This window comes from Mya arenaria, chromosome 3 (assembly GCF_026914265.1).
Source record: "Mya arenaria isolate MELC-2E11 chromosome 3, ASM2691426v1".
NCBI lineage: Eukaryota > Metazoa > Mollusca > Bivalvia > Myida > Myidae > Mya > Mya arenaria.
In genome coordinates, this window is record NC_069124.1 from 13,947,805 (window position 1) to 13,973,352 (window position 25,548).

Genomic DNA, 25,548 nt, shown 5'->3' on the forward strand with positions numbered 1-25,548 from the left:
ATATTGTGTGCCTTTAAATCCGTAAGTATGGCTCAACCTATATTGTGTGCCTTTAAATCCGTAAGTATAGCGCAAACAAGTAACTATTTAAATACATTTCGTTAATATTTTAAGACTGAGAATAAATTGGCGTAAGGAACAACAACATCCATTATACATTTCCGGAAAATATCTCAAATTTTAATAATTTTATTACTTCTTTACATGATTATGTGATCATTTAAATGAATGCATACATCCGTGAGCCACAAGAACCATGCATGACATATTACAAAACCACAGGGACACCCTTGACTGATCAGCGTCACGGTCACCGTACTGGGAGAACATATACGTGAAGTATAGCCACCCAACCGACACTTTCGCTCGTATTTTTGACTTTTATTAAGGGTGTGTGCAGCAAAAACAGAGAGAATAAATCGTATTTATTAAATTGTTTTGCGTATACATATGTGTCAAAATGAATTTACTCCGTTTGGAAAATTTTATGTACGTTCTACCGTTAGTTCTGCTTTTAGGTATGTATTTTTACAAAGTATTATAAATATATATATATATATAAATACATTTGTATAATAAATATATGAAGTTGTAGCGTTTTAAGGGACCATCATTTCAATCATCGAATCGGACGACCACTTCTGGTATATATCCAAGTTGTAGTATTGTTTTGTTTTAGAAACAGAACCTTTTATTGGTCAAGTAAGAAGCAAGTAGTCAATTTGTATCTTTTTGTGAAACATTTACCCACGCAGAGCTTACTTTCCTTATCTTGCGAAATGTTGTAGTACCTGGTTGATGAAATTGCAAAAAGATCTACAAGCTTAAATCATGTTTCTTTCAGGCGAACATATTCATGCTATAAAACCATTTATCAATTTATAAACCAATTACAGCAGTTTATTGTCTTTTTGCCTGAGTTATACACTTCATATATAATAATATACATGTATTCACTTCGTACATATTTGTATAATGTTCTAACTGGCTAGCCCCGCAGACGGTCGCTGGTGGCGATGCTTGCCCGGCGGCCCTGGAGGCGTACAAGGTGTGCCAGTCGCGCCTGGCCATCCAGGTTACGGCGGCCGTGTCCAACCTCGGTCGTTCCTTGGCCTCCATAAACGTGAGCGTGGAAGCGGACGCAGAGATCTTTCTGGAGGCCATGAGAAACGCTTTATGCAAGTATGTTTTTTTAATGTACAAAAGGACTGTTTATCTTAGTCGCTAAGTATGGAAAACATAATTTTGTCTGAACCGTAGCCGTTTTGATTAATCGCGGTCAGGCCACCATAAAGTCTCAAAAATATTTTGAAATATCCATAACATGCATTGTATCTATGTTCTCCCGCCGTACTCAAGTTTTCGAATTCACTATAAAACAAACATTTATATTGCGCATTGTTTCTGGCTTAGCTCCAACAACCACGCAGATGTGGAGTGTGCCTTGGGGAGATTGCGGGAATGTGGCTCCATCCTAAATGACACGGAAGTGGCGACCAACCCGCTGACCGGCACCGTGTTCGTCCACTATAACGAACTGGACAAAGCTACAGATGTCTGCTGTAAGTTGGGCGATAAGTGTGTATGCCAAATAAAACTCCTTCTATTCTGAACGGGTAAAAAGTCTGTTAAACAATGGTCATTTGAAAAACCTCATTGAAATGAAATGTCCATTGCAAACTGCTTTTCGTTCGCGAGACCATCATTTTGCTTAGCTGTGTGAAATTTAAAAATGAATGTCGACATTGGATATTGGACATTTAAAAATGTGCGGGCACGACATTAGAATGTCCAGGACCAATGTCGTGCTAGCTTTTTTGAATGTCCCATGTCCAATGGCGTATGTTTAGTTTTCTTCACATAGCTAGGATTTTGTACCAACACAACATTGGACATTTAAAAATGAAAGCCGTGCTGGCACAACATTGGACATTTGGAAAAAGTCGAGCTGGCATAACATTGGACATTAAAAAATGAAAGTCGTGCTGGCACGACATTGGACATTCAGAAATGAAAGTCGTGCTGACTTGACATTTGACATTCGAAAATTGAATTTGTACCAAACCGACCTATTTAAAGCAGGGTATATCACTATTGTAGAACATTTTACATATGTAAAATTGTCAAGTTTTAACGTTTTCGCTCAAATAATGCACATTTTTACAAAAACTAATCTATACTTCGGCTGAAAAAAATATAGGATCGGGAGGAATTATACCTGGTCGGTCGGGTTATTGGAAACAAACAATATTTTGTTTACGCCATAGTAAATAAATACCAAAGGGTGATAACCAGAATCTCCAATATCAGAATGTAATGCAATAAAAAATCTGAGGCATGTTTTCAAACTTTAAAAGCCCTTTCAACTAGAACGTAACGCGAAATAAAAAGCATAGATTTATTGTCGAATGTCTTATTTTGATTCTATACAATAACCATTTTTAGTATGCTTATGGATGCAATGTTAAATTTTCATACCTAGTGACCAATATAATTTTGGGATATTAGAAAGACTGGATATGAATAACAGATGACTTTACTCACCGTGTTTGAAAAGCGGCATTGAACGTCGTGCTGGCACGACATTGGACATTTAAAAAATTATGAATGTCGTGCTAGAAAAAATTCTAGTTTTCTATGTCGCACTAGCACCACATTAATTTTGTTTTCATGTCGAATTTCATGTTTGAAAGTACAATGTCGTGCCAGCAAGTCGTTCAATGTATATTGTCGAATGTCGTTTGATGATCTTCACACAAGTTTTGTGTATGTGTACAGCATTCGTGTACGACGGGATGTGTATGTACAAGCGGGCCCGGTTTGACCGCTGTATCCTGGTGATCCGGGGAGCCGTTTACCGGGAAATAGAGCAAATTACCAGGACAGAATTCTGTGCGTGAGTATTCACCATTTGAATGATACATTTTAGTTCTAATTATTATGGCAAACAATTGCTTACTTCGTATAGAGCATGGTAAGAAGTGCTATACTGCTATAAAAACTTATTTAAGTATCCATAAACCTTCAAAAAGATGTTAATATGCACGCTGGGCAGCTAGTAATTTTGATGCTCATTCAATTATGGTCCTTGCTATTTTTTAAACGGAGGGAATAAGGAACATATGTGTCCTATGGGCACAATTCTTATTTAAGTGTTAGTACGCGAACTAATCACACCGACCTATATGGCTGAATTTACATTTTATGTTTGCAGATAACAAAAACAACACCATAATGTACTTATGTATTTATTTCATATCACGCAGTAAAACAATAGGAAATACTAGGTACATTGTATTTGCATATCAAACAAAACATCAATTTATTAGGCCAATAATAGGAAGGGGAACTGTGGTTAAACATATTTGTTCACCATTCTGACCGATACTGCCATTTTACTATTATTTAACTCATACTCACGCCTTGCCTTTGGTAAAAAACAGGCCATTTGCATTTTATCATATGTAAGGTGAACACAGCTTTCCACTTAAAGAGACGTGTTTTTTTTTCCTTTTGGGTATTCCGATATTATCAAACAAATATTTAAGATATTCAGCTCACGTAAAATAACTGTTATCAAGCGCTTATAGATACCGAAGCTTTAGATTTTTATTAATATAATTTTTAATGCCAATTATATTTTATCAGTCAACTGACTTGATACCTTACTAACCTACCGAAAGACTATCTGTAAACGATCAACGAACTGGCCAACTACCTACGGACATTCAAAGAACAAACCCAGCGAGTGATTTAAATGATGCCGATTTTTACGTTGCGGTTTGTAGAAGACAGATTTCAGTTCGTAGTTCTACAAAGTACATTGTATGATGGTGACTTTTCATTCGCAGTTGAACATGTTTACGAGATGAATTTAATTTTATTTATAGAAAGCTCCGCCTTAACCATGTCTTAACTCCGCCTTAACCATGTCTTAACTCCTCCTTACGTCTTTCGGAAATTTCCGCTATCACTCGGCTCTATTTAAACCAATTATGGATACTTTGGACCATCGACATTGCGAACGTTATTATGGACATTACGAATCATCTATATTATGACACTATGGACTATGATTTGGAAACAGGATGGATTATAAATTATTTCATGTTGAATAAAATAATATATGATATTACAACATGTTTTTGTCTGTATAATAGTAATTAATACGCACATATGACATGAAATGAGATGTATGCAAAATGATTCTTGACTCAAACACAACAAAATGTAAGTCATTAGCATTAAATTATACTTCAAGAATGAAAAGTCCCATTGTCTTATTTTTCTTTTAAAGCTGCACTCTCACAGATTGACGGTGTTGACAACTATTTTATTTATTTTTTTTGGAATTAGCCAATTTTTGCGTAAATTCCTGGATACCAGTGGTATAAGACTGTTGACAAAAGATCAGATACAGTTTTTCAGTTTTACGTTCGAAAATTGGTGTTTTATGGCTAAAAGGGATACTACAGTAACGTTTTAAGAAAAATGAAAATTGTCGGCAGTTTTACAAATAATTTAGATCTGTTTTAGTGTGAGTAATCTTATTATTTGTATAGAAAGCATTGCTGCCAAAATCAGCCGAGTCTGGGTAAAAAAAGGTTGTCAAAACTGTCAATCTGTGAGAGTGCAGCTTTAAATTACTATAAACACTATTTTAAATTCTACCATTAGAGGACACTTTCTTGCCATTTTGCAATGTTTAAGATTGCAAGTAATATTAGATAATTCAAAATTTACGAAGAAAAAAATCTAAATTTTCATTAAGTTGAAATTATTCACTAAGATGCCCCAGAGGTTTCTTACCTGGTAGCTGAAACTGTATGGATAAAATACACTTAGATTACGACTTCATATAACTCGTACATTATACTGTAACTAATATTATTTTATAGGTAATTAATAACGTATTTTAATGATGAAGTCAATTTATTACTTGCTGCTACCTTTTATACCCCACCCACAATCAACAGTCAGGGTTTTTTTCACATTTAGGTGAAGCGGACCTAGCCCTTTTGGAGGGGAAAAATCGCGCGTTTGTTTTCTAATCTAAGACTCACGATATCTATTTCTTCATGTTCTTGAAATCCCCCACTTGATTGTTATGGTTCACAGTGGCAGATCCCGTAATTCATAACTGGGGGACACAAGTGGGTTGGGAGGGCTGTTCTTCCATCCGCATGGATATTTTGTTTCAATGATGTATTGAAATTACACGTTTACACCATACATGCTTATTAAGATAGTAAATGTATAACATCAGGCAAAACTAGGTGGATATCATTATGATGTCCATCAAAAGTTTCGTGGGTTTGCTGGAGCAGGTTTTGAACAGGGACTTGCGTTAGAGGGGCGTTACTTAGGGGCACAACTTTTTGGACATGATCCCTCGAGTGGGCATGACATTAATATGTTTAAAATGTGGGAAGAGGGGTTTAGGGGTATTCCCCCTAGAATATTTTAGATATTTTAGTCTGAATTGGTGCATTATGGCGTAATTAAGTTTTTTTTTTCTGAGAAATAATGACAAAAAAATAACTTTTAAGTTTACTTGCGGGCCAACTGGGGGGGGGGGGGGACTCAGGCCCAACAGCTCCCCCCCCACACACACTGAACGACTCGCCCATGGTCCACTTGTAAATAAATTAAATGAACAATTTTTGCTAGCTTGGGTATATAAGTAAAAAAAACAACTGACAGTGGCAGTATAAATCTGGGTCCGTGAGCCCAGCTCAGATACACCCAACTGCAATTGACTAAATAATATGGTGATTTATAACCCATTTAGGAACATTGATCGTCAAAATAAAATAAAAGATGAAGTTAATTTTAGTTTTTATTGTGAAATAAAGAGAGAGTACTCGGACTTACAACCGGGAATTTACAGGAGGTAGGCGAAGATGTTATCTCCCTTGCTTGATTCGACGGAAATAAACGAAAGAAAATCTGATTCGTTAGCTCCGCCCATTCACCTTCGTTTCTTTCGGTGACATTTACCATATAAGGTATAGGCGAAATCGTCTATCTTTGTAATTCTGAACTTGTCAATTCACTTTTGTAAACCTGGACTTGTTGGACTGCAAATGTTCATTTTACGAATGCGAGTGTCGACTGTAGGATTGCAGTTTTACATATGCATGATTCGGCTTTCTAAATCACATCATCATATTGTTAAAGGCAAGTTATACGATCTATGTTTTAATAAACTTTTAGTGAGTTTATACAGGGTCGATCTGACAAATATACATTTTGACTACTATAATGACAAATGACAAATCAATACGGAAAAACCGACGAATAGAAACAACAAATAGCACGTCTACATTGACAAATGTAAGAGATATTTAGTACGATTAAGAAGCACACGTCTGGACTTTTGGCAACGAATAGCCTCCATAGTGATTTAGAGAACGGTCGATTGACAGACAGACCAAACTCTGCGAGTGATTCAGAGAACGGTCGATTGACAAACAGACCAAACTCAGAGAGTGATTTAGAAAACGGTTGATTGACAGACAGACCAAACTCAGCGAGTGATATAGAGAACGGTCGATTGACAGACAGACCAAACACATCGAGTGGTTTAAAGAGCGGTCGATTGACAGACAGACCAAATACATCGAGTGGTTTAAAGAGCGGTCGATTGACAGACAGAACAAGCACATCGAGTGGTTTAAAGAGCGGTCGATTGACAGACAGAACAAGCACATCGAGTGGTATAAAGAACGGTCGATTGACAGACCGACCAAGCAAATCGAGTGGTTTAAAGAAAGGTCAATTGACAGACCGACCAAACACATCGAGTGGTTTAAAGAGCGGTCGATTGACAGACAGAACAAGCACATCGAGTGGTTTAAAGAGCGGTCGATTGACAGACAGAACAAGCACATCGAGTGGTTTAAAGAAAGGTCGTTTGACAGACAGAACAAACACATCGAGTGGTTTAAAGAAAGGTCAATTGACAGACCGACCAAACACATCGAGTGGTTTAAAGAGCGGTCGATTGACAGACAGAACAAGCACATCGAGTGGTATAAAGAACGGTCGATTGACAGACCGACCAAGCAAATCGAGTGGTTTAAAGAGCGGTCGATTGACAGACAGAACAAGCACATCGAGTGGTTTAAAGAGCGGTCGTTTGACAGACAGAACAAGCACATCGAGTGGTTTAAAGAGCGGTCGTTTGACAGACAGAACAAACACATCGAGTGGTTTAAAGAAAGGTCAATTGACAGACCGACCAAACACATCGAGTGGTTTAAAGAGCGGTCGATTGACAGACAGAACAAGCACATCGAGTGGTTTAAAGAGCGGTCGATTGACAGACAGAACAAGCACATCGAGTGGTTTAAAGAGCGGTCGATTGACAGACAGAACAGGCACATCGAGTGGTTAAAAGAGCGGTCGATTGACAGACAGAACAAGCACATCGAGTGGTTTAAAGAGCGGTCGATTGACAGACAGAACAAACACATCGAGTGTTTTAAAGAACGGTCGATTGACAGACAGAACAAACACATCGAGTGGTTTAAAGAACGGTCGATTGACAGACAGAACAAGCACATCGAGTGGTTTAAAGAGCGGTCGATTGACAGACAGAACAAGCACATCGAGTGGTTTAAAGAACGGTCGATTGACAGACAGAACAAAAAAATCGAGTGGTTTAAAGAGCGGTCGATTGACAGACAGAACAAACACATCGAGTGGTTTAAAGAGCGGTCGATTGACAGACAGAACAAGCACATCGAGTGGTTTAAAGAACGGTCGATTGACAGACAGAACAAACACATCGAGTGGTTTAAAGAGCGGTCGATTGACAGACAGAACAAACACATCGAGTGGTTTAAAGAGCGGTCGATTGACAGACAGAACAAGCACATCGAGTGGTTTAAAGAACGGTCGATTGACAGACAGAACAAACACATCGAGTGGTTTAAAGAACGGTCGATTGACAGACAGAACAAACACATCGAGTGGTTTAAAGAGCGGTCGATTGACAGACAGAACAAACACATCGAGTGGTTTAAAGAGCGGTCGATTGACAGATAGAACAAGCACATCGAGTGGTTTAAAGAACGGTCGATTGACAGACAGAACAAAAAAAATCGAGTGGTTTAAAGAGCGGTCGATTGACAGACAGACCAAGCACATCGAGTGGTTTAAAGAACGGTCGATTGACAGACAGAACAAGCACATCGAGTGGTTTAAAGAGCGGTCGATTGACAGACAGAACAAACAAATCGAGTGGTTTAAAGAGCGGTCGATTGACAGACAGAACAAACAAATCGAGTGGTTTAAAGAGCGGTCGATTGACAGACAGAACAAGCACATCGAGTGGTTTAAAGAGCGGTCGATTGACAGACAGAACAAACAAATCGAGTGGTTTAAAGAACGGTCGATTGACAGACAGAACAAAAAAATCGAGTGGTTTAAATGACAGACAGAACAAACAAGAAGAGTCGAGTGATAGACCGACCAAACCTATTGAGTGATTTAAAGAAAGGACCGAATGAAAGACCGACCGACAGGACTCGTGACCGACCGGCATGACCCGTGACCGACCGACATGACCCGTGAACATGACCCTTGCTCCGCACACTAATCTTTTTTTTGGTATAACTTGTGTAATATTCTTTTTTTCAAGAATTTTGAGGGGTTTACAGGAAAACATATTTGAGATTTATTCGATATACCTTATTTTGATTTGTAAAATCATATGTAAATAATTAATTGTGCTTAATGAAATTTTCGAGAAATTGGGATCTGGGGTAACCGACAATGTGTTATTTCATGACTCCTACTACAGAGAGCCTGAATCCACCACATGTGTTATTGAAACATATCGGGAATGCCCGGATGCGGTCTTCAAGAATAATACCTACGTTCCTCCCGCAACTCAGAGCGCCTTCGCAGTTGAACGATTAGAACAGTTCTCATCCGGCCAGGAGCTCTGTGGTAAGTCTGAGGTGTTACGTTTATTGTTAATGGTAGTCACCAAAATGTAACATGATCAGTGCTGTACATATCATTAAATAGATTTAAATCGCATGTATTGTGCATAAAGCGGACAAAATGCGGCAAAAGTATTAAAAAGAGCAAAAAATCATTGGATCCAGGATTTGACGCTAGAGGGTGCGTAACTTAGGGGGAGGAGCCTTTTGCCTTGCGCCCCTCCCTAAGAACCGAAAGTTATTTGGGTTAAAAATTGTCATGGGGGCACACACCCAAGGACATTTTAACAATTTCTAGTCCAAAATGGCCGATGACGGGCGTATTATATACCCCACCTCATGGAAGTCAGAAGTAAACTTTTTAGGGGGCGCGCGCCGTCTGCACTTTAAGGGGGCGCGCGCCGTCTGCACACCACTCCCTCTCCCATGAACAGCTAGTGAATATGGTTTGTCTGAGACTTGATGCAGGTTACACATTATGCTTGTGATATTTTTTTTGCAGATTGTTACGAGGGTAAGGCGTGTTACGATGGTATATGGAACACCATTCAGCTTATAAACACCATTTACAGGACGAGGCAACCTCGCGACGTATACGTCATAGCGTTAAAGCGAGCTAGCGATATCTGCGCGTACGTACACAAATGAGATTTTAATTTTGATTGACATCTATTGTTAAGGACAAATTGTCATGTGCACATTAAAAAGTCCAAGCAGTTATGTTTTGACGCTTAATTTGCTTATTAAATATCATGGTTACAATAGATGACAAACAACATTCTCAAAAAGTCAAAAATTAGCAAAACAGCGTTAAGTCACTGGATTTTTTGGCAAAGGTAAAGGCCATTACAGTACACGTAATATACTTCGTAATATACTTTTAATTACTATAGCAAGCTGGATGATGTTAATTGTTCCCGTCGTATGTCGGACGATCTCTGCGGAAACGTACATACACCGAATACGTACACGCACGCGGACTCGGTACGCCGTACGGATAACTACTGGAACAACAGGGAGACGTGCACGCAGGTCAACACAGAGTGTACGTACTATCACATAACATGTTCAGTACGCAGGTGGTAACGTACGCGGAGTCACAGTAGTTTGATTCGAGTGAACTCCTGCTTTGGCGACATATGACCTGAACACAATTAAGTGACATTTAACCTAAAAAAAATAATTCAGGGGTCACTCATACCAACAATAAAGCATAAAACAACTATGAATTACTGCAGTTTAACAATGTTTAAGCATTGTTTACTTAAATATAAAATATTTAGGCATTTCGAGATTTTCTTACATTGTAAAACTAGATTTGTACAGGTCATATGACACCAAACCAGGAGTTTCCATCAAGCTATTGTTAGCGTAGTTGGCTCAGGTTACCCAATACTTGATAAAATCGGGGATCTAGTTCAGATTTTATTTTTTTTGCTTTTAAAAATATGTGCTACTGTCCAAATTTTCCCCTCAATTAACATTCACTCTCACACTGTATTCCTTTTCTTCTCTGACTCTTTCTGCGAGGTTGTATGTAATGCTGGGAGGTTTAAAACATCAACAAATTCAAGTTTCTAACATGGTCTGAACCTTGCAATTTAGATCGCGAAAATCACTTCGTGCCAAGAGAAATAAAAACATCTAAAAAGGCGAAATCATTCCATTGGGGCATAATTTAAAGCTGCAGTCTCACAGATTGACAATTTTAACAACTTTTTTTTTTTTGTCTCAGAGAGAGCAATTTTTTGCGTAAATATCTGCAAACCAATGATAAAAGATTGCTGACAAAATATCAGATCGCAGATTTTTATATTTCTGTTCGAAAATTAGGTTTATGACTTTAACCGTTACTCATGCATAAAAGTAAAACATCAATTTTTGAACATAAATAAAAAACTGCGATTTTATATTTTGTCAGCAGTCTTATGTTACTGGTTTCCATGGATTTTCGCAAAACCTGGCTCGTTCTAAGACAAACAATAAAAAAGTTGTCAAAACGTTCAATCTGTGAGAGTGCAGCTTTAAAGAGAAAATCGATGTCGAGCAAACGAGATTGGATTGTACCCCATATCATAAATACCTTTTTAACAGCGAGGCGGTGGTTTCAAACTGGTATACCTAGTGCCTTCAAAAAAAAAGAAATAAGCGGATGACCGCATTAAAAAATCCCTTCATTTAAGAGATCACGTGTTCAGTGATGTGTTCTTTTGGATTTCTCAAGTTCTTGTTTCTGCTTTTTTCTACACAATAAACGGAACTCGATAAAGATTCATATCATATTTAATAAATACCTCCATATATTCGAGGTTCAATAAATGAGTATAAATTAAGCTTGCTATGTAAACATTTTCAGCATTTGGTAATCAGGAAGATTGTATAGTCGAAAAGCTGACCGATGAATACCACCCATGCATACAGCGATACGGGATTCCCGCTGTACCCACCACTTGCAGGTAAGATACGCCCCGTCGTGACAAGATAAATGCCGACGTGTCCCGAACTCTGGTTTAGCGGTCTTTTTAAAAATCAGGTCTTAAGAAGTGTTATAATTTCCAATGTAAACGTGCCTTTTTCATAAAGCCATACTTCTGTGATATGACAAGTGAAATACCTTTAGGAGAAATAATTAAGTAAGGACAAATACCAAGTGTTTTATATTATATTGAATAGAGGTTTATTGCATGTGAACTGCTTAAACTGATCGTAGCCCATTATCTTAGGCCATAAGTGGCGAATTTATTTGGGGGCACGAGGGCATATGCCCCTAAGCCAGTTGACCGGCGTACCCACTCTAAACACTCCTGCATCAATCATCATCCCACAAAAATACTACTAAAATGATTTTATTAACGTAAAAATTTACAATATTTCAATAAATGAATAATCAAAACTTCTTTCTTTTTCGATAACTATTTTCACAAAAAAGTAGACAAAGTACGTAGGGCTTTTCAATTAAGTCTTTATGAAAAAGAAGGAATTAGTAACAGCCTAAGAAAAAAGAGGGCCAGCTTGATAGCCCGCAAAAGCATAAGATCATTGTTGTATAATTGTACTTGTGCTAAAACCTTCATCTTCAATCCTTCCAGTGAGGTAGACACGATGTACTCGTGCATGTTAACGGCGCTGCGGGATACATGTGGCAATCAAGTTAACGTTGTGTTTGACGCCGTGATGATGTCATTACCTGACTCGCCAGTGTGCTACGGCATCAAGACGTACAACGCGGGCGTACCGCTTCAACTTACGTGGTCATTGACGATTGTTCTCACTTTGTTGGCGACAAGTTTCACGATTTGAAATGGAAATGGCACCGGAAACAACATTGATACACATGAATTTACCTCCATGTTGAATTTGTCATTTTTATGCAACACATGATTCCTTGTATTATACAATTTATTAAGTACATAGTCATAAACTAATATGTTCTTTAATATTTTTTAAAACCATTTGTGGGCTATTTACGTTCTATTGTAAGTTACTTCATATTTTCTAAACACAAGATATTGTGTGACCAGAAGATTTATATTGGAAATACGTGACTTGTTGTGAGAGAATACCTTGCAGCAAAGTGATAACATCCATCATATTACATTTTGTTGTATTTTCAATACTTCTACAGAATCCATGCCCAAAATTATAAATGTTAATGCAGTATAGTTTGGTGAATGTGTTGAATTTTTTAACAAGAAGGCATAGGAATGCAGCATATAATAGATGATAGAATTCCTGAAACTATCAATATGCAGGTTTAAGATAGATATAAAATCCTGTAAGAAGTGATTGTAAACTCATAAGTTTAAGTATATTTATTGCATATTTCTTATGTACATTTTACATTCCATAAAGAATAAAAGTCCATAACATTTTGACACTGTTTTGTTAAACACACAGAGAATTGATACTGTTTTTGTTTCTCACACACAATTGATAATGAGAAAAGAATGATAACAACAACCTAAAAGATCATCCTAAATAGGTGATAATTATCATGTACATTTTGTTCGCTTGTATCTGGGACCAATTTCAATTTTAATCCAACTCCCAGTTTAACCGTACTCCCAGCTTGTATAGGAAATTCATTTCAAAGTTTCTGATAATGTGATTGAAAATCATGGAAGACATGAAGTACATATTATGCTGTTAGTCAGAGGTTATGAAATAAATGATTAATACAAAAGATACGTGATTAAAAACATATGAAAAGCATAGTACAAAATATCTCTACTTCTATTTACAATGGCTGTACCATTATCCCTTTAACTAACAGAAGCACTGGGGAGAAAATGCCAACTCTTATCTGTTGTCAATCAAACAAAGGGCATAACTTAACTAATTTTAAACAGAGTTATGGGCCTTGCCACATATGTGCATATTGTGACTGGTTATATGTGAACAAAGTTTCGTGATCATCTTGAACAAAACATTAAGTTATGACCAAGTTTAAGATTTTGCATTTCTCTTTCAAACTATCAAGGGGCATAACTTGATAACTATTTTGGCAAGAGTTATCTGCCTTGCTACACATTTACATATTGTCACTAGTTACATGTGTACCAGGTTTCATGGTAATATCCTGAATGTTTGTTAGTTATAAGAAGCATGGTACAGTCAACACAACATAAAACATGGCTAATACTGCAGCTAAAGTTGGCAAGTTTCAAATACACATGTGGAGATTCAAAGATTTCAAAAGGCAAAGCTCACAATAAATATGTAAATGCGATCAACAGCACTGCTTTAGATGCATCTATGCCGGAGCGAACATTTATTCAACAAATCAGAAAATAAGAGTAATAAATCGGTGTAATTCTTTATTCTAGAAAAGATATAAAAAATGAACTCAATTAAACAACTGCTTATACTCCAAGTCTATTGATGATATTTTTCTTTGCAAACAAAACACATAACAACTCTGTGTCATCATTTAACTAGCATACAAGCATACTAGCATTAAGTGCTAAAAAAACAATGGTGGGAATCTGATGATTGGTTCAAGTTTATGGCATAAGTAGAAATACAATTGACACACAGACATCAGTTAAAAATACAGACATACAAAAACAACACAACGATAATACAAAAACACTTAACAACAGACAGCTACTATTATACATTGACTAATATTATACTAGGTAAAATAAATAAATGGATTGAATTCATTTCAGCAAAATGCCAATTCATATTAGCTCCATTCAAGTTTTATATTTTTCTGTTTAATATTTTGACATTGTCAATTGCCAGAAGTAAGTAACTCAGCAAAAAAATACATTGAAACAAGTCACTAAGTGACATAGAAGTTGATAGAACACAGTTCTTCCTCTAAAAACTAAATAATATCAGCAACTTATAGAATGAACACATAGTAGTATAGATTGTCTGTAAAATCTTGGTTTTCAATAGAAAAAAGCTTGCCACATTTCAGAAGAACAGGAAGAATAGAAAAATAAGAATGTGCATGACATATTACTAAATTACTGAATACATTTGTTATAAAATATTGAAGGTTTTGTACAACATTGCATGCCATTCCCAGCTTGAAGTATTGCACTTATCAATATCTAGTACTTTTGAATATTTTAAAAAGCACTTATGAATTTTATTTTTATTTCCAGTTTCTATATTCTTCATTTTCAACACAACACTGTTATTTTAGGCACTTTAAAACAACACTTTAAAGAGACTCATTCTCGTTTTATAATAGCAGACATTTATTTCGTTTGAAATGTTAATGAAATGCTTTTAACAAAATGCTTAAGACATCATCAAAAATTCAATTTATAACTTTATTAATAATTATTAAAAATTGAGACAAAAAATGCTCTATTTTGCTGAAAATAGTTTTAAATTGAGTCATTTTAAGGTTGGATTTACAAAAATCTTATAAAATGATTCTCTGCTAGTGGCTTATCTGTTTTTGTTCATTAAGTAAGTAAACTATCTCAATTTCAACAAATTTTTGCCAACATATGTGAGTGAGTCCCATTTAATCTTTCATTAAATCAATTATTATATAATAAATATAAGCCTATATTAATTCTACAATTTGGTCATCATGTACACTTTCTGTATCGTTACTTTGCCAGATTTTATCAACACAATCACACTATTTCTTTCCAATTGGTCCAAATTGACTAGTTGATGAATGACACCTGAATTTTGGACAATGGGTTTGCCATTAATGAAATAATCAGCCAGTCATTTCACTGCCTATACCTCATAAACATTTCTTCTAAAAAAACTTCTTTAACCCATTAAAATCCCCATCCTTTTAAGAACCCCACCCCCTTTAAATCCCTGTTATCCCAAGTTTTTATTTTTTCTTCTTGCCGAGAGTGGACTGCTGTGCTTGGTACTGGGCTTTGCGCTGGTTAAAGAGATTCATCTCATCCTCAAGGCGTTTACGGCTGTCCTCGATCTTCTTCTTTTGGTCCCCATGCTGACGCTTCAGGCTATCAAAACTGGAGTGTAACTGAAACACACCAGGATATTGTCAATGCAGTTAAGCACAAGATATAAGTAATAATTTGGCCCAAACAGTCAACTTTATAAATGTTTTAATAATTGTGGTTTGGTTTATTACAATTTATCTTGCTCTTTATCTCGAAAGTTTTCACATATATACATACTATGCCCATTTAGTAATGAGAATCAAATCTAAAGATCAGTTCGATCTAGGAGTCACAGTCCATTAGACTAACAATCTTGGCAATAAAAATAGTTGTTTTATTAAAGATAAAATCTTCTTGACAATGATTATAAAAGTCAACCCTCACCAACTGGAGACCTTCCTTCATGTATTTGTTCTACTCATTTCCTCCTTCAATTCAGCTTCCTTCTTCAACTCAATCATCAATGTCCCCCCTCTTTTCACCCCCTCCCTTTTTAACAGCGTCCTTTAGCTTGATCACAAACATCCTCTTCCCCTATTATAACTCCTAATCTCGATAAAAATCCACCCTCATATGGCCTTCCAATCGATAGATGACCCACATTTTGCCTTCCTTTCAGTAGATTACCTGCATACCCCTCAATTTCAATAGTTCTATTACCTCTTTCTCTGCCTCCTTCAGCTCGGCCTCCTTCTCCTTCACCTTGATCACAAATGTTTGTCTCATCTCCTCCTCCTTCTTCTGTAGCTCAGTGATGTGCTCCTGACGCTTCTGCTCATATGTCTCAGACAGACTGAAAATGGTTAATTGAGTCAAGTCATATTCACAATTCATGTTTTTGCTTCATAAAATCTGGATCATTAATTTACATATTGGGGCAAACTCATCAATCAATGTTCATTATATTATTATATTTATATTCTTAACGTTTATTTTTGTGTATCTTCTAAAAAATTAAATAGCTGATTTTGAGAACCTGACAATTAAGCTGTCTACATTAAGCTGAAGAAAAAAATAATTGATAGCTTAACAAACAAATCATTCTAATTTTTTCTCAGCCTGAAACAAAGTTTGTATTGTTTTAATGATTATATAACAATTACTGAGCAAATATAGATATTCACCTCTTGGACTCGTTGTCAGAGAAGCCCATATTCTCGAGCTTGTGGCGTCGGTAGAGCTCGTAGTGCTGGCTGTGAGTTGTCTCCCTTAGATCCTCCATGTTTGTACGAATCAACATCTCACGGAGCTTCACAAAGTCACAGTGGTTCTCATTCTCAACTGTTGAGGAAGAATGAAGAAATCTTAATATTCGTCACTTAAATTATACCAGTATCTAACTTAAATTATACCAGTACCTAATAATGTACAAATAAAGACTTAGTGTACAAATTGAGGACCATAAGCAGATTAAAAGATAATGACTTATGATGACTTATTATCAAAATCGGTGATGATAAGACAAGAGCTTCTTAAGTTATTGATTATTGGTAATTTCTATAATTTAAGGGCAATTACTCTGGAGTGACTAGAGTAAAGTGATATGGCTGGTTATCAATCATGTTTGAGATTTCATGGCCATACACATTCTGACCGAATTTGGTGATAGTTGGACAAAAGCTTCTTAAGTAATTAATTAGACAACATACTGGATGCTGTTCACCCTCCATTAGATAAAACTCATAAGACCTGAACCATACCTTGAACAGTTCCCCAGGGATACTGCCGTGCCTTGACCATCTTATTCCCTATCTTCACCTCGTCACTCGAACCCACACATGCAAATGGCAGGTGACCCTGAAACATGAAATATGCTATTTCAGAGAGTGTTTTAATATTTTTAATATCATTAAACTTGATTCTCACACATAAGCATAAAAGACAACGGAGTATACAGAGCTGAATTACACTGTTACTTATACAACTACCCAATCTATGTGTCATGTTTCTTGGCATCTCATTGTGTAAAATGGCAAAAAAGAATTACATGTATCTGGAGTAATGATTCCAAACATGAGTGTGGTGTGAAAACTACAATGCATATCTGTTTTATTTAGTCAAACAGTTATTAAAGCAAGAGTTATGGCCCTTGCTACACATGTTTTTATTGTGTCTGTATCAAGTTCCATGTTAATATTTTGAATGGTATCTGATTGATGGCCAAGAATAAAGTATTTGCAAGCAACCAAAACGACACAAAGGCTGCAAGAAATGACAATAACTAGGTGTTTTTTCTTTGAACAAAAAAAAGACGAGCTTATTTCTTCAGAAAAAAAGACCAGGATAAACTCTTCATACATTCATGGCGTTGTTGGTGTCAGCAACTGTCTGGTCATCAGTTGGGAAGCTGTAGATGTTCACACCATTGGATTTCAGCTCAGCCATAATCTGAAATGGGACAAAATTATAATGAAACTTATCTAGTATCTTGTCTTGTCATTTACAAACATTTTTGTAAATATCGAAGCATTGGCAGTCATCAAAATTAGTCCTTAAGATGATCAAGCCCGAATTCATACGGTATACTACTGCTTGGCATTACATTTTTTAACAAGCCCTGCTATATCAAACGTATAGACAACCCCAGTAAATTTTTAATCGGAATAATATGCAAGAACTGGAAAAGATGCATGTGTCGTAAAGGGTGTGATTCATCAGTAAGATTCAATGCGTTGAACACAACCATATCAATGTAAGTTTTTGACAACTTTTTTCTTTCTTGAAATTGTATGATCTGGTGTCTAGTCCTTTTAAGCACTGTAAGTATCATATGCCTCCAAAGTAGCCGCTGCAAGTCTATGAAATCCTTAACCTAGTAAAGTGATGACCATGTCATGACCACAAATTGGCTCAGTTCCAACATGGGTTCTGCAGATGTGACCCAAGTTATGTAAAAGATCATTCTATGAGTAAGAGATACATAAGTGGTATCTTTGTTCATGTAAATCCCATTGTGGTCATGTAAATTCCATTTTAACAGTTTTTTGTACAACAAAATCCCAGTATTAACCTTGGCCTTGAACTTTTGTAACTCTGCTTTGGTGATGGTGTCGGACTTGGCTATGATGGGGATGATGTTGATCTTATTGTCCAGTTTCTTCATGGTCACCAGGTCCAGGGCCTTCAATCTGCAGTGGCCAATGAAACCAGAGAGGTCATTACACTGTGAAACAGGTACATGTAGCTGCTTGTCTGTATATTTAAAACATCAAATCTAATCGCAATGAACACTGAGTTGTTTTTTGGACATTATCCTCTGAATGCCGAAAAATGACAACCATAAATACCGGGTAGTACACATACATCATGTAGTCACAGGATATTCCAACACTGTCCCTTATAAGAGGAAAAAGTAGGAGCTTTTTCCACTAAATAGTAGGATGGAGAAGTTTGAAGGTCAAAACATAAAAATAGGATTTTTTACATCAATTTTAGAACATTTCATAACAATTTTCTATCTTCATAAAATTATGCTTTTTTCGATGTCTTAGACCTTCTCAAATTTTGAAAAAACTCTATAAATGACAGTTGTTAAAAATTTAGTAGGCCTAGGGTTGATATTGTTTCAATTGTAAAACACATGTCGTTTTGGCATCCTGATGTGGTAACCAGTGCAAAAATAACAACAACAATTAAAGGAAAAAGAATTTCATAAAAAAGTAAACAATTAATGGTTTTAACTTAAAGTAGGAAAAATAGGAGCCTCAATGCCTTTTAAAATAAATTGGGATAAGTAGGAATGCTGAAAAGCCTGTAGACCACATCAAGGGATGAAGGTAGAAATATTCTAATTGGTCTTATATAAAGTTGCACTTAGGACCTTCTTGCTCTCACCCTCCTACATGTAGATCAATAAGGTGCTTTACCCAAGGTAACAGTTTTTGCATGAAAAAGACACAATGATAACACAAAACATTTTTTTTTTTCAAAAATCAAGATTACAGTACACATTGTAGTTTAATTGGATATTAATTTAAAATACTGTGAAAACAAATGCATCCAAATCTACCTCAGTCAACAGTTTAAGGTTGTATCATCATGTACAAAAAATCTACTTAAAACCACTTTTCATGAGCACATGAACATGCACAGTGACATAGTGGAAATAATGAGTTTTCTTAGGGGTTTGGTTACAGCTATTAAGACAGCTATTAAGAGTAATGATCAGTATGGAAATTGGACTCTTCTTCTACTCAACATGGTATCACTATAAATGACACTTTAATGCAAGATTAAATTTGAAAAGAATCCCTTCTAACTGACAGTTTCAATTGTTGGGTAAAAAATGCAAGAACGTATTAAGCAACATGAAACTATATAGGGCTATGGTACCTTTTTGCATTAACTCTATTTAATTTAACCTCATTTGTTAAATGTCTTGTCAAATGCATCACAAAATTATTAAAATGAAAACAACTAAATTAAGCAGTAAAGTAAAAACAAAATCATACTACAAATATTGTAGTAACTTCTGAGAACCCAACTTACTTAGTAAAGGTCAGTCATAATTGGATTATGACTGACCTTTAAAATTTAATTCCTTGTTTAACAATATAATAATATTTTAAATCTGAGTCAACTTGTATTATACTGGCCAGGGCTATCATGTGACTTATAAATATTTTCATTGGTTAAATGGTTCGGTGTCATAATTTTGATTTGAACAATTAAGGCAATCCATTGAAGTTTTACTTATATAAGTTTCCAGAATCTCTAAAAATAAATGCAATCCATGAAATTAAAATTTGACTTACGAGTGTCCAGTGGGTGCCACAAAGTAGAGACAAGCGTGTATACGGGAGTCATGGTAGTTAAACAGAGAGCGCTTGATCTTCAGCTCCTCAGAGAGAAACACCTCAAATTGATTATCTATGTAGTCAACAATCGACTTCCAGCTGTAATACATAAAAGATATATAAAAACATATAGGGTACAAAGGATTCAAGAATTCATTTTATAAATTGTAAAAACAATCACACTGGATTCTGTTTCAATAATTTGAGAATTGAGATATCGGGGGGGGGGGGGGGGGAATTGACAAAATTAGTAAAATTTAATTAACTTCAATTGGGAATGAGTTTGATAATTTACATGGTCTTAACTTTTATTTATATTTTCAACTTAGCTTCACACTCATTTATATTTTCAACTTAGCTTCACACTCATTTATATTTTCAACTTAGCTTCACACTCATTTATATTTTCAACTTAGCTTCACACTCATTTATATATTCAACTTAGCTTCACACTCATTTATATTTTCAACTTAGCTTCACACTTATTTATACCTCTCTTCCTTGTTGATTTGGTCCCCGAATCCCACACTGTCCACAATACGGAGCTTTAGTCGCACATTGCTCTCCTGGAGTTCGTAAGTGTTGGCCTTCAGTTTCACTCCGGGAAGGTCGTGTGTGGACGGGGTCGAGTCAAAGTGTGTGTTGAACAATGTGTCCATCAGGGTTGACTTACCGAGTCCCGTCTCACCTACGAAAGAAGTGCAGGCATTCAGTCAATAAGTAAATGGTTATTTTTTCCATCTACACATGTATATGATTGCAGTCCCCATATTACTTCCAAAGCGTGTCTGTCGAACATTTAATCAATCGCAATATGAGATCTCTGATAAAACACATAACTATATTCCTGACATAGTATGTACTGGCCCAGGTGTACATACAGTTAAGTTAACTTAATACTCTTAAGTCATGTTCCGCAAGAATAAATATGGAAAATAATTTCATCTTACATATTATCACACTTCCATATACATTTATTCTTAAAAAAACAAGCCATGCTCAAGGAAATGAGTTCTTCTTACCAAGGCAGAGAATATTGAAGCAGAAGCCCTGGGCGACAGACTTGTTCACCAGCTGGTCAGGCAGACTGTCAAATCCCACATGGCCCGTCAGGTTGAGGTTACGGGGGCCAGTCTGGCTGCTAGTTCTCACTGCCGGGGCTGGGGCCTGTAATGCAGGGTAGTGTTGTTACTTGACATCTCTGATTATCAATGTCTGCATAAGGCCTAAAATAATATGCTGTTTGTTACACTACCTAGTAAATATCCAATGTTATGGCTGATCTAGTAATTTACTTTTGAAGCAGAGGACACAAATTTGTCCATATTTGACTTCCTGCTACATACAGCATACAGTTAACAATTTAAGCACACAGTTTCTTGCACTCTTCTTCCTGTTTTGAGACTCTGGCTGTGACAATGATTCTAGGCCTTATAAACAATTTTTGACTATAATGTGGCAGGAAAATGAGGCAGTAAGTCTGTGTTTTGTTTTTAGATAAAGTGCAAAATACTAAACTTGACACAAACAAATAATTGAAATTTTCCATAATTAATACAAATTTTAGCTTTAAATTTTCATAACAACAAATGAAAAACTTAATTTGATGTTGATATAAGCTACAACTACAAGGGTAATTAATAAAGATGTTCAGTATATGTATATATTCTGAAGAAAGTATTTAATACACAAAGGAATGGCATAAAGTAGAAGAAATTAAATTAAGTAGACAAACATTAGTTGTGCTCCTGGAATTGAACATGTGCATAAATAACGTCTATAAGAGTGAATCATGCACACAGAAAATGTGACCTATGGTTTTAGCTAGAGAGATATAGGAAGGTGACATATAAGAGACTTTAAGGAAAGAAACTTGATTCTTAGATTTGAAAACAAGAGCGAGCATTTGATACAATTGAAGTCACAGACACTTCATATACTGATAATGAGAACAAATTTTAAGGAAATTATTTCTATCATTAAGTGTTTTATTTAAATCGTGACTCAATGATCTTCAGGAAATTCATTTTATTTAAAAAACCACATCCTTTCTATTGAAATAAAAAATTAAATATTAAGACAAGAGATAAATTTGCCAAACACATGTAGCTTATTATAGAATAGTTCAAATGTTTTAATATTCATTCAAAAGCCTGTTCTTGTTAGCAGGCCACATGGTAAATATGATGTTAGTTTTGACTGTAATCTTGTCACATAAAGTGTAACAACCTCCTCAAAATAAAGATGTTTTATCATCAGTATCATTATAATACTCACAATTTTTAAGTCAAAAAGAAACAATAAAATACTTTGTGATCCAGAATGTTAATTGAAACATTTGAAAACTATGAGTTAGTATTAAATTATCAGACAAACACATATTTCACTAGTTTTCAAAACTTTGGAATTTTCCTTGACAAAAAACAAAAGTACCGACATGATCCAAAAAACTATAGATAATTATTATTCATACATTTTAATGATGAACAAAATTTCAAGACATGATTTTTAAAATTTAAACAATGACATTTTTAAAGACTTAGAATGGGTGTTTAATTAAAAGTGCCACACATACACTAATTAATCAAGAAAAATATTTTCCTTTTCGAGGTACATTGTGTTTGCCTTTTTTGGCGTAAATGTATCTGCAAAAATAGCGATGTCTAAACAAATGTTATTGCATGGTCCTTATATTCTTTATTTTCTGGCCAATTTCACAACAAAGCCTTAATACAATGCAAAAATGAATAAGACAGACATTAAACAGAAATAGTAGAACGTCATACACATTTCCACAAATGGCTAGAGTCTAACATAAAACAGGTTATACAAAGATCAAATTTACAAAAAAGATTTGGTTTATGTGTTTGAATGACTAGTGACCTAGCAAGGCTTACCTGTAGCACCGATCTTACTAGATCTCCCGCATTTGAAGGGACCTGTTTATTGTTTGCATTTAAGTAAAGAACACAACACTAAAAACATGCTGATCAAGACAAAATCAAAATAGGACATCACAAAACTGTTTGGCTCAAAGACATAAAATGCTTACAAATGATAAAACATCAAAACAATATATTGTATAGAGTTATTTCAATAAAATAACATAGCATGTACACTATTTCCATATCATAAAAGTAAATGCATTTAGGCTTGTATTAATCTACCATGGTTGAAACCTTTTTAAACATATGGGATGGGAGTGTTTTAAAAAAAAAAATGGACTTTTACATAATATAATGACTTAATATTCTGTTTTTACTGATGTTTATATATATTATATGTGTAAAAACAGAATATCTCTTAAACATGCATGACCGCCATTGACCAGCTTGTTTGACTTATTTATCTGTTTATAACACTCTGAGTATTATGAAAACTGAGAAGTGCAATTTTGAATTAAATAACTCAAGACAAAATGTTTAGAATGGTTGCTACACATGTGTCTTTAAATTAAGTTTTTCACTCATAAGATTGGTCAAGCTGCTGTTGCTCTGTAAATATTATAATCCATTGACGTATTTCACATTATGAAGAACTGAACATCAAAACCAGAAAGAGAACAACGCTTGCACACACAAAGCGCAGACGTGAGATTGTGTGTCCTATAAAATAATTCCAACAAAGAAAAAACGTCCACAATTCAGCTATTTTGCAGGAATTCTGATATGATTTTCTCTAAAAGTTTGCAGGTCTTCCTGAAGGTCTAGAATCGAAACTTTTATAAAAAAAAATGGGAAGAGGACTTAGCAAGTTCAAATTCTAGAAAAAAATAAACTCAGTCATAGTAGGAAAATATGTTGATATTCCGCAGCAGAAATAATTAAAAAAAAATCATTGAACTTGTTGATGCACCAAAAACCTACTCCATTGGAAAGATGTGCAAAACTGAAGAAACAAAGGATTTAATCACATCGCAATAGAACTAATTTTCAGTTTGCTATTGTACAATGCAAACCAGCTGCCAACATGTTTAATACACAGAATATTTAAAACTTTGCGATGAAATAATAACTTCAAACTATACACATGTGTGGCATGGTAAAGACATCAGTTGCAGAAATGCAAAGAAAAACTACATCACGATTCATGACAATGTTAATTAAAAAAATAAATGGTGTTAATGTAAACAACAAAGCCAATATGGGTTGGGTCAGCATTTTCTGCTTTTTGATGAAAATACAAAAACTATGACCGTTTCACGGAATATACGGAAATATGTAAGCTAAACTTGAAGGAGCCGAAATATCGATTAACATACCCTTTGCACATCCGTTGCAGCCATCTTAATGTTTTGTCTCTGGGACATAAAACACTAAAACTTTTTCCTAATGACTAAACCCGGAAGTATTTGCTGCGGACTAACATTTAAAGCTCAAGTTGAATATACCTGAAAGAAAATATAGGTTACATTCAACCAGACAAAAAAGGAGATCCGTCATGGCACGAAATTATTCAAAAGAATCACTATTCTCAAGATGTTCAATCGAGTAGGATTAGAGCGGTCCCATAAACATATGGTTTCTTAAGTCCTTCCTTTAAAGTTTTCCCGTGTTCCATGTTTGGTCTCATTTGACAGTTCCAAATTTCACTCGGTTAGATGAACTTTATTGTTAATCAACATTGATATTGTTTTTAAATGTTTGCATTATTTACATCGTTAGCACAATTTGATTTGAGGCTGTTCATTGATGGTTTTTCACATTTATATGTCATGTTTAAAATGCAATAAAAATATACAAGTTTCTGTCTTTTCCTATTTCCTGTATATCAAAATGTAATTGCCAGCTTATTTTCTCATATAATTGTTTGCTTAGCTTCGACATTACACACTGCTTATTGTTTTAATTATTTATTTTATTTTAAGCACCACGACCTTAATTTACCCATTGCTGTCACAAACCGTAAGGTCCGTGATTTTGTTAACGGTTTATTTTTAATGATTTTCTTTTGGGTGATGGTACTTCTAATACATGTCGTCCCATAGTTCCAGTATTTCAATTTCGAACGTGCTTTGTATATTCACGACTCGGAACGTTTCGCAATTTAATTTCGCCAAAATGCAGTAGTATCTTCGAATATATACCAGCATCATTTCAGATCTGTTCTTCGCAAAATAATAATAGCTCAATCAATGATTTTCCAGAATTCATCCCAGACATATCTCTGACAATGAAGCAGTATAAATTATAAAAGCTATAAAAGCGGCACCCAATTACTGACATGGAAGATTTACAACAATGCGGCAACTTTGATGGACTCTGAAAAACGCTACATGTTTGTGCGTTAAGATAAAATCTCCACAAATCCTGAGCAGACATCATGCCAAGCATGTCACTCTGTAATTGTTGTAAAGCAAACGCTTTTATTGTGTCCGAACAATCACTCACTTCACTTGTTGAA

The 25,548-nt window shown here is 35.3% G+C and overlaps 2 protein-coding genes across 3 annotated transcripts; one reads left to right on the forward strand and one right to left on the reverse strand.

The window, feature by feature from the left end:
- The first annotated feature begins 460 nt into the window (after nt 1–460).
- LOC128227296 (uncharacterized) lies at nt 461–12,489 on the forward strand. Its single transcript, XM_052937699.1, has 9 exons — nt 461–518; nt 993–1,182; nt 1,414–1,562; nt 2,779–2,896; nt 8,810–8,958; nt 9,457–9,586; nt 9,848–9,999; nt 11,311–11,410; nt 12,044–12,489. Exons 1-9 carry the CDS (start codon nt 461–463, stop codon nt 12,252–12,254), a joined length of 1,257 nt encoding a protein of 418 aa, XP_052793659.1. The 3' UTR covers nt 12,255–12,489.
- A 262-nt stretch (nt 12,490–12,751) lies between these two features.
- LOC128227295 (septin-11-like) lies at nt 12,752–24,518 on the reverse strand. 2 transcript variants are annotated; one of them, XM_052937697.1, is made up of 11 exons: nt 24,407–24,518; nt 23,043–23,084; nt 21,168–21,312; nt 20,638–20,833; nt 20,104–20,244; nt 18,360–18,477; nt 17,648–17,737; nt 17,050–17,146; nt 16,474–16,630; nt 16,010–16,142; nt 12,752–15,429 (listed from the first exon to the last, which is right to left on the reverse strand). In XM_052937697.1, the coding sequence occupies exons 1-11, from the start codon at nt 24,452–24,454 to the stop codon at nt 15,271–15,273; spliced, it is 1,326 nt and encodes a 441-aa protein (XP_052793657.1). In that variant the 5' UTR covers nt 24,455–24,518; the 3' UTR covers nt 12,752–15,270. The 2 variants fall into 2 exon arrangements, with proteins under 2 accessions (XP_052793657.1, XP_052793658.1); XM_052937698.1 differs by lacking the exon at nt 23,043–23,084.
- Between the last annotated feature and the right edge of the window lie 1,030 nt (nt 24,519–25,548).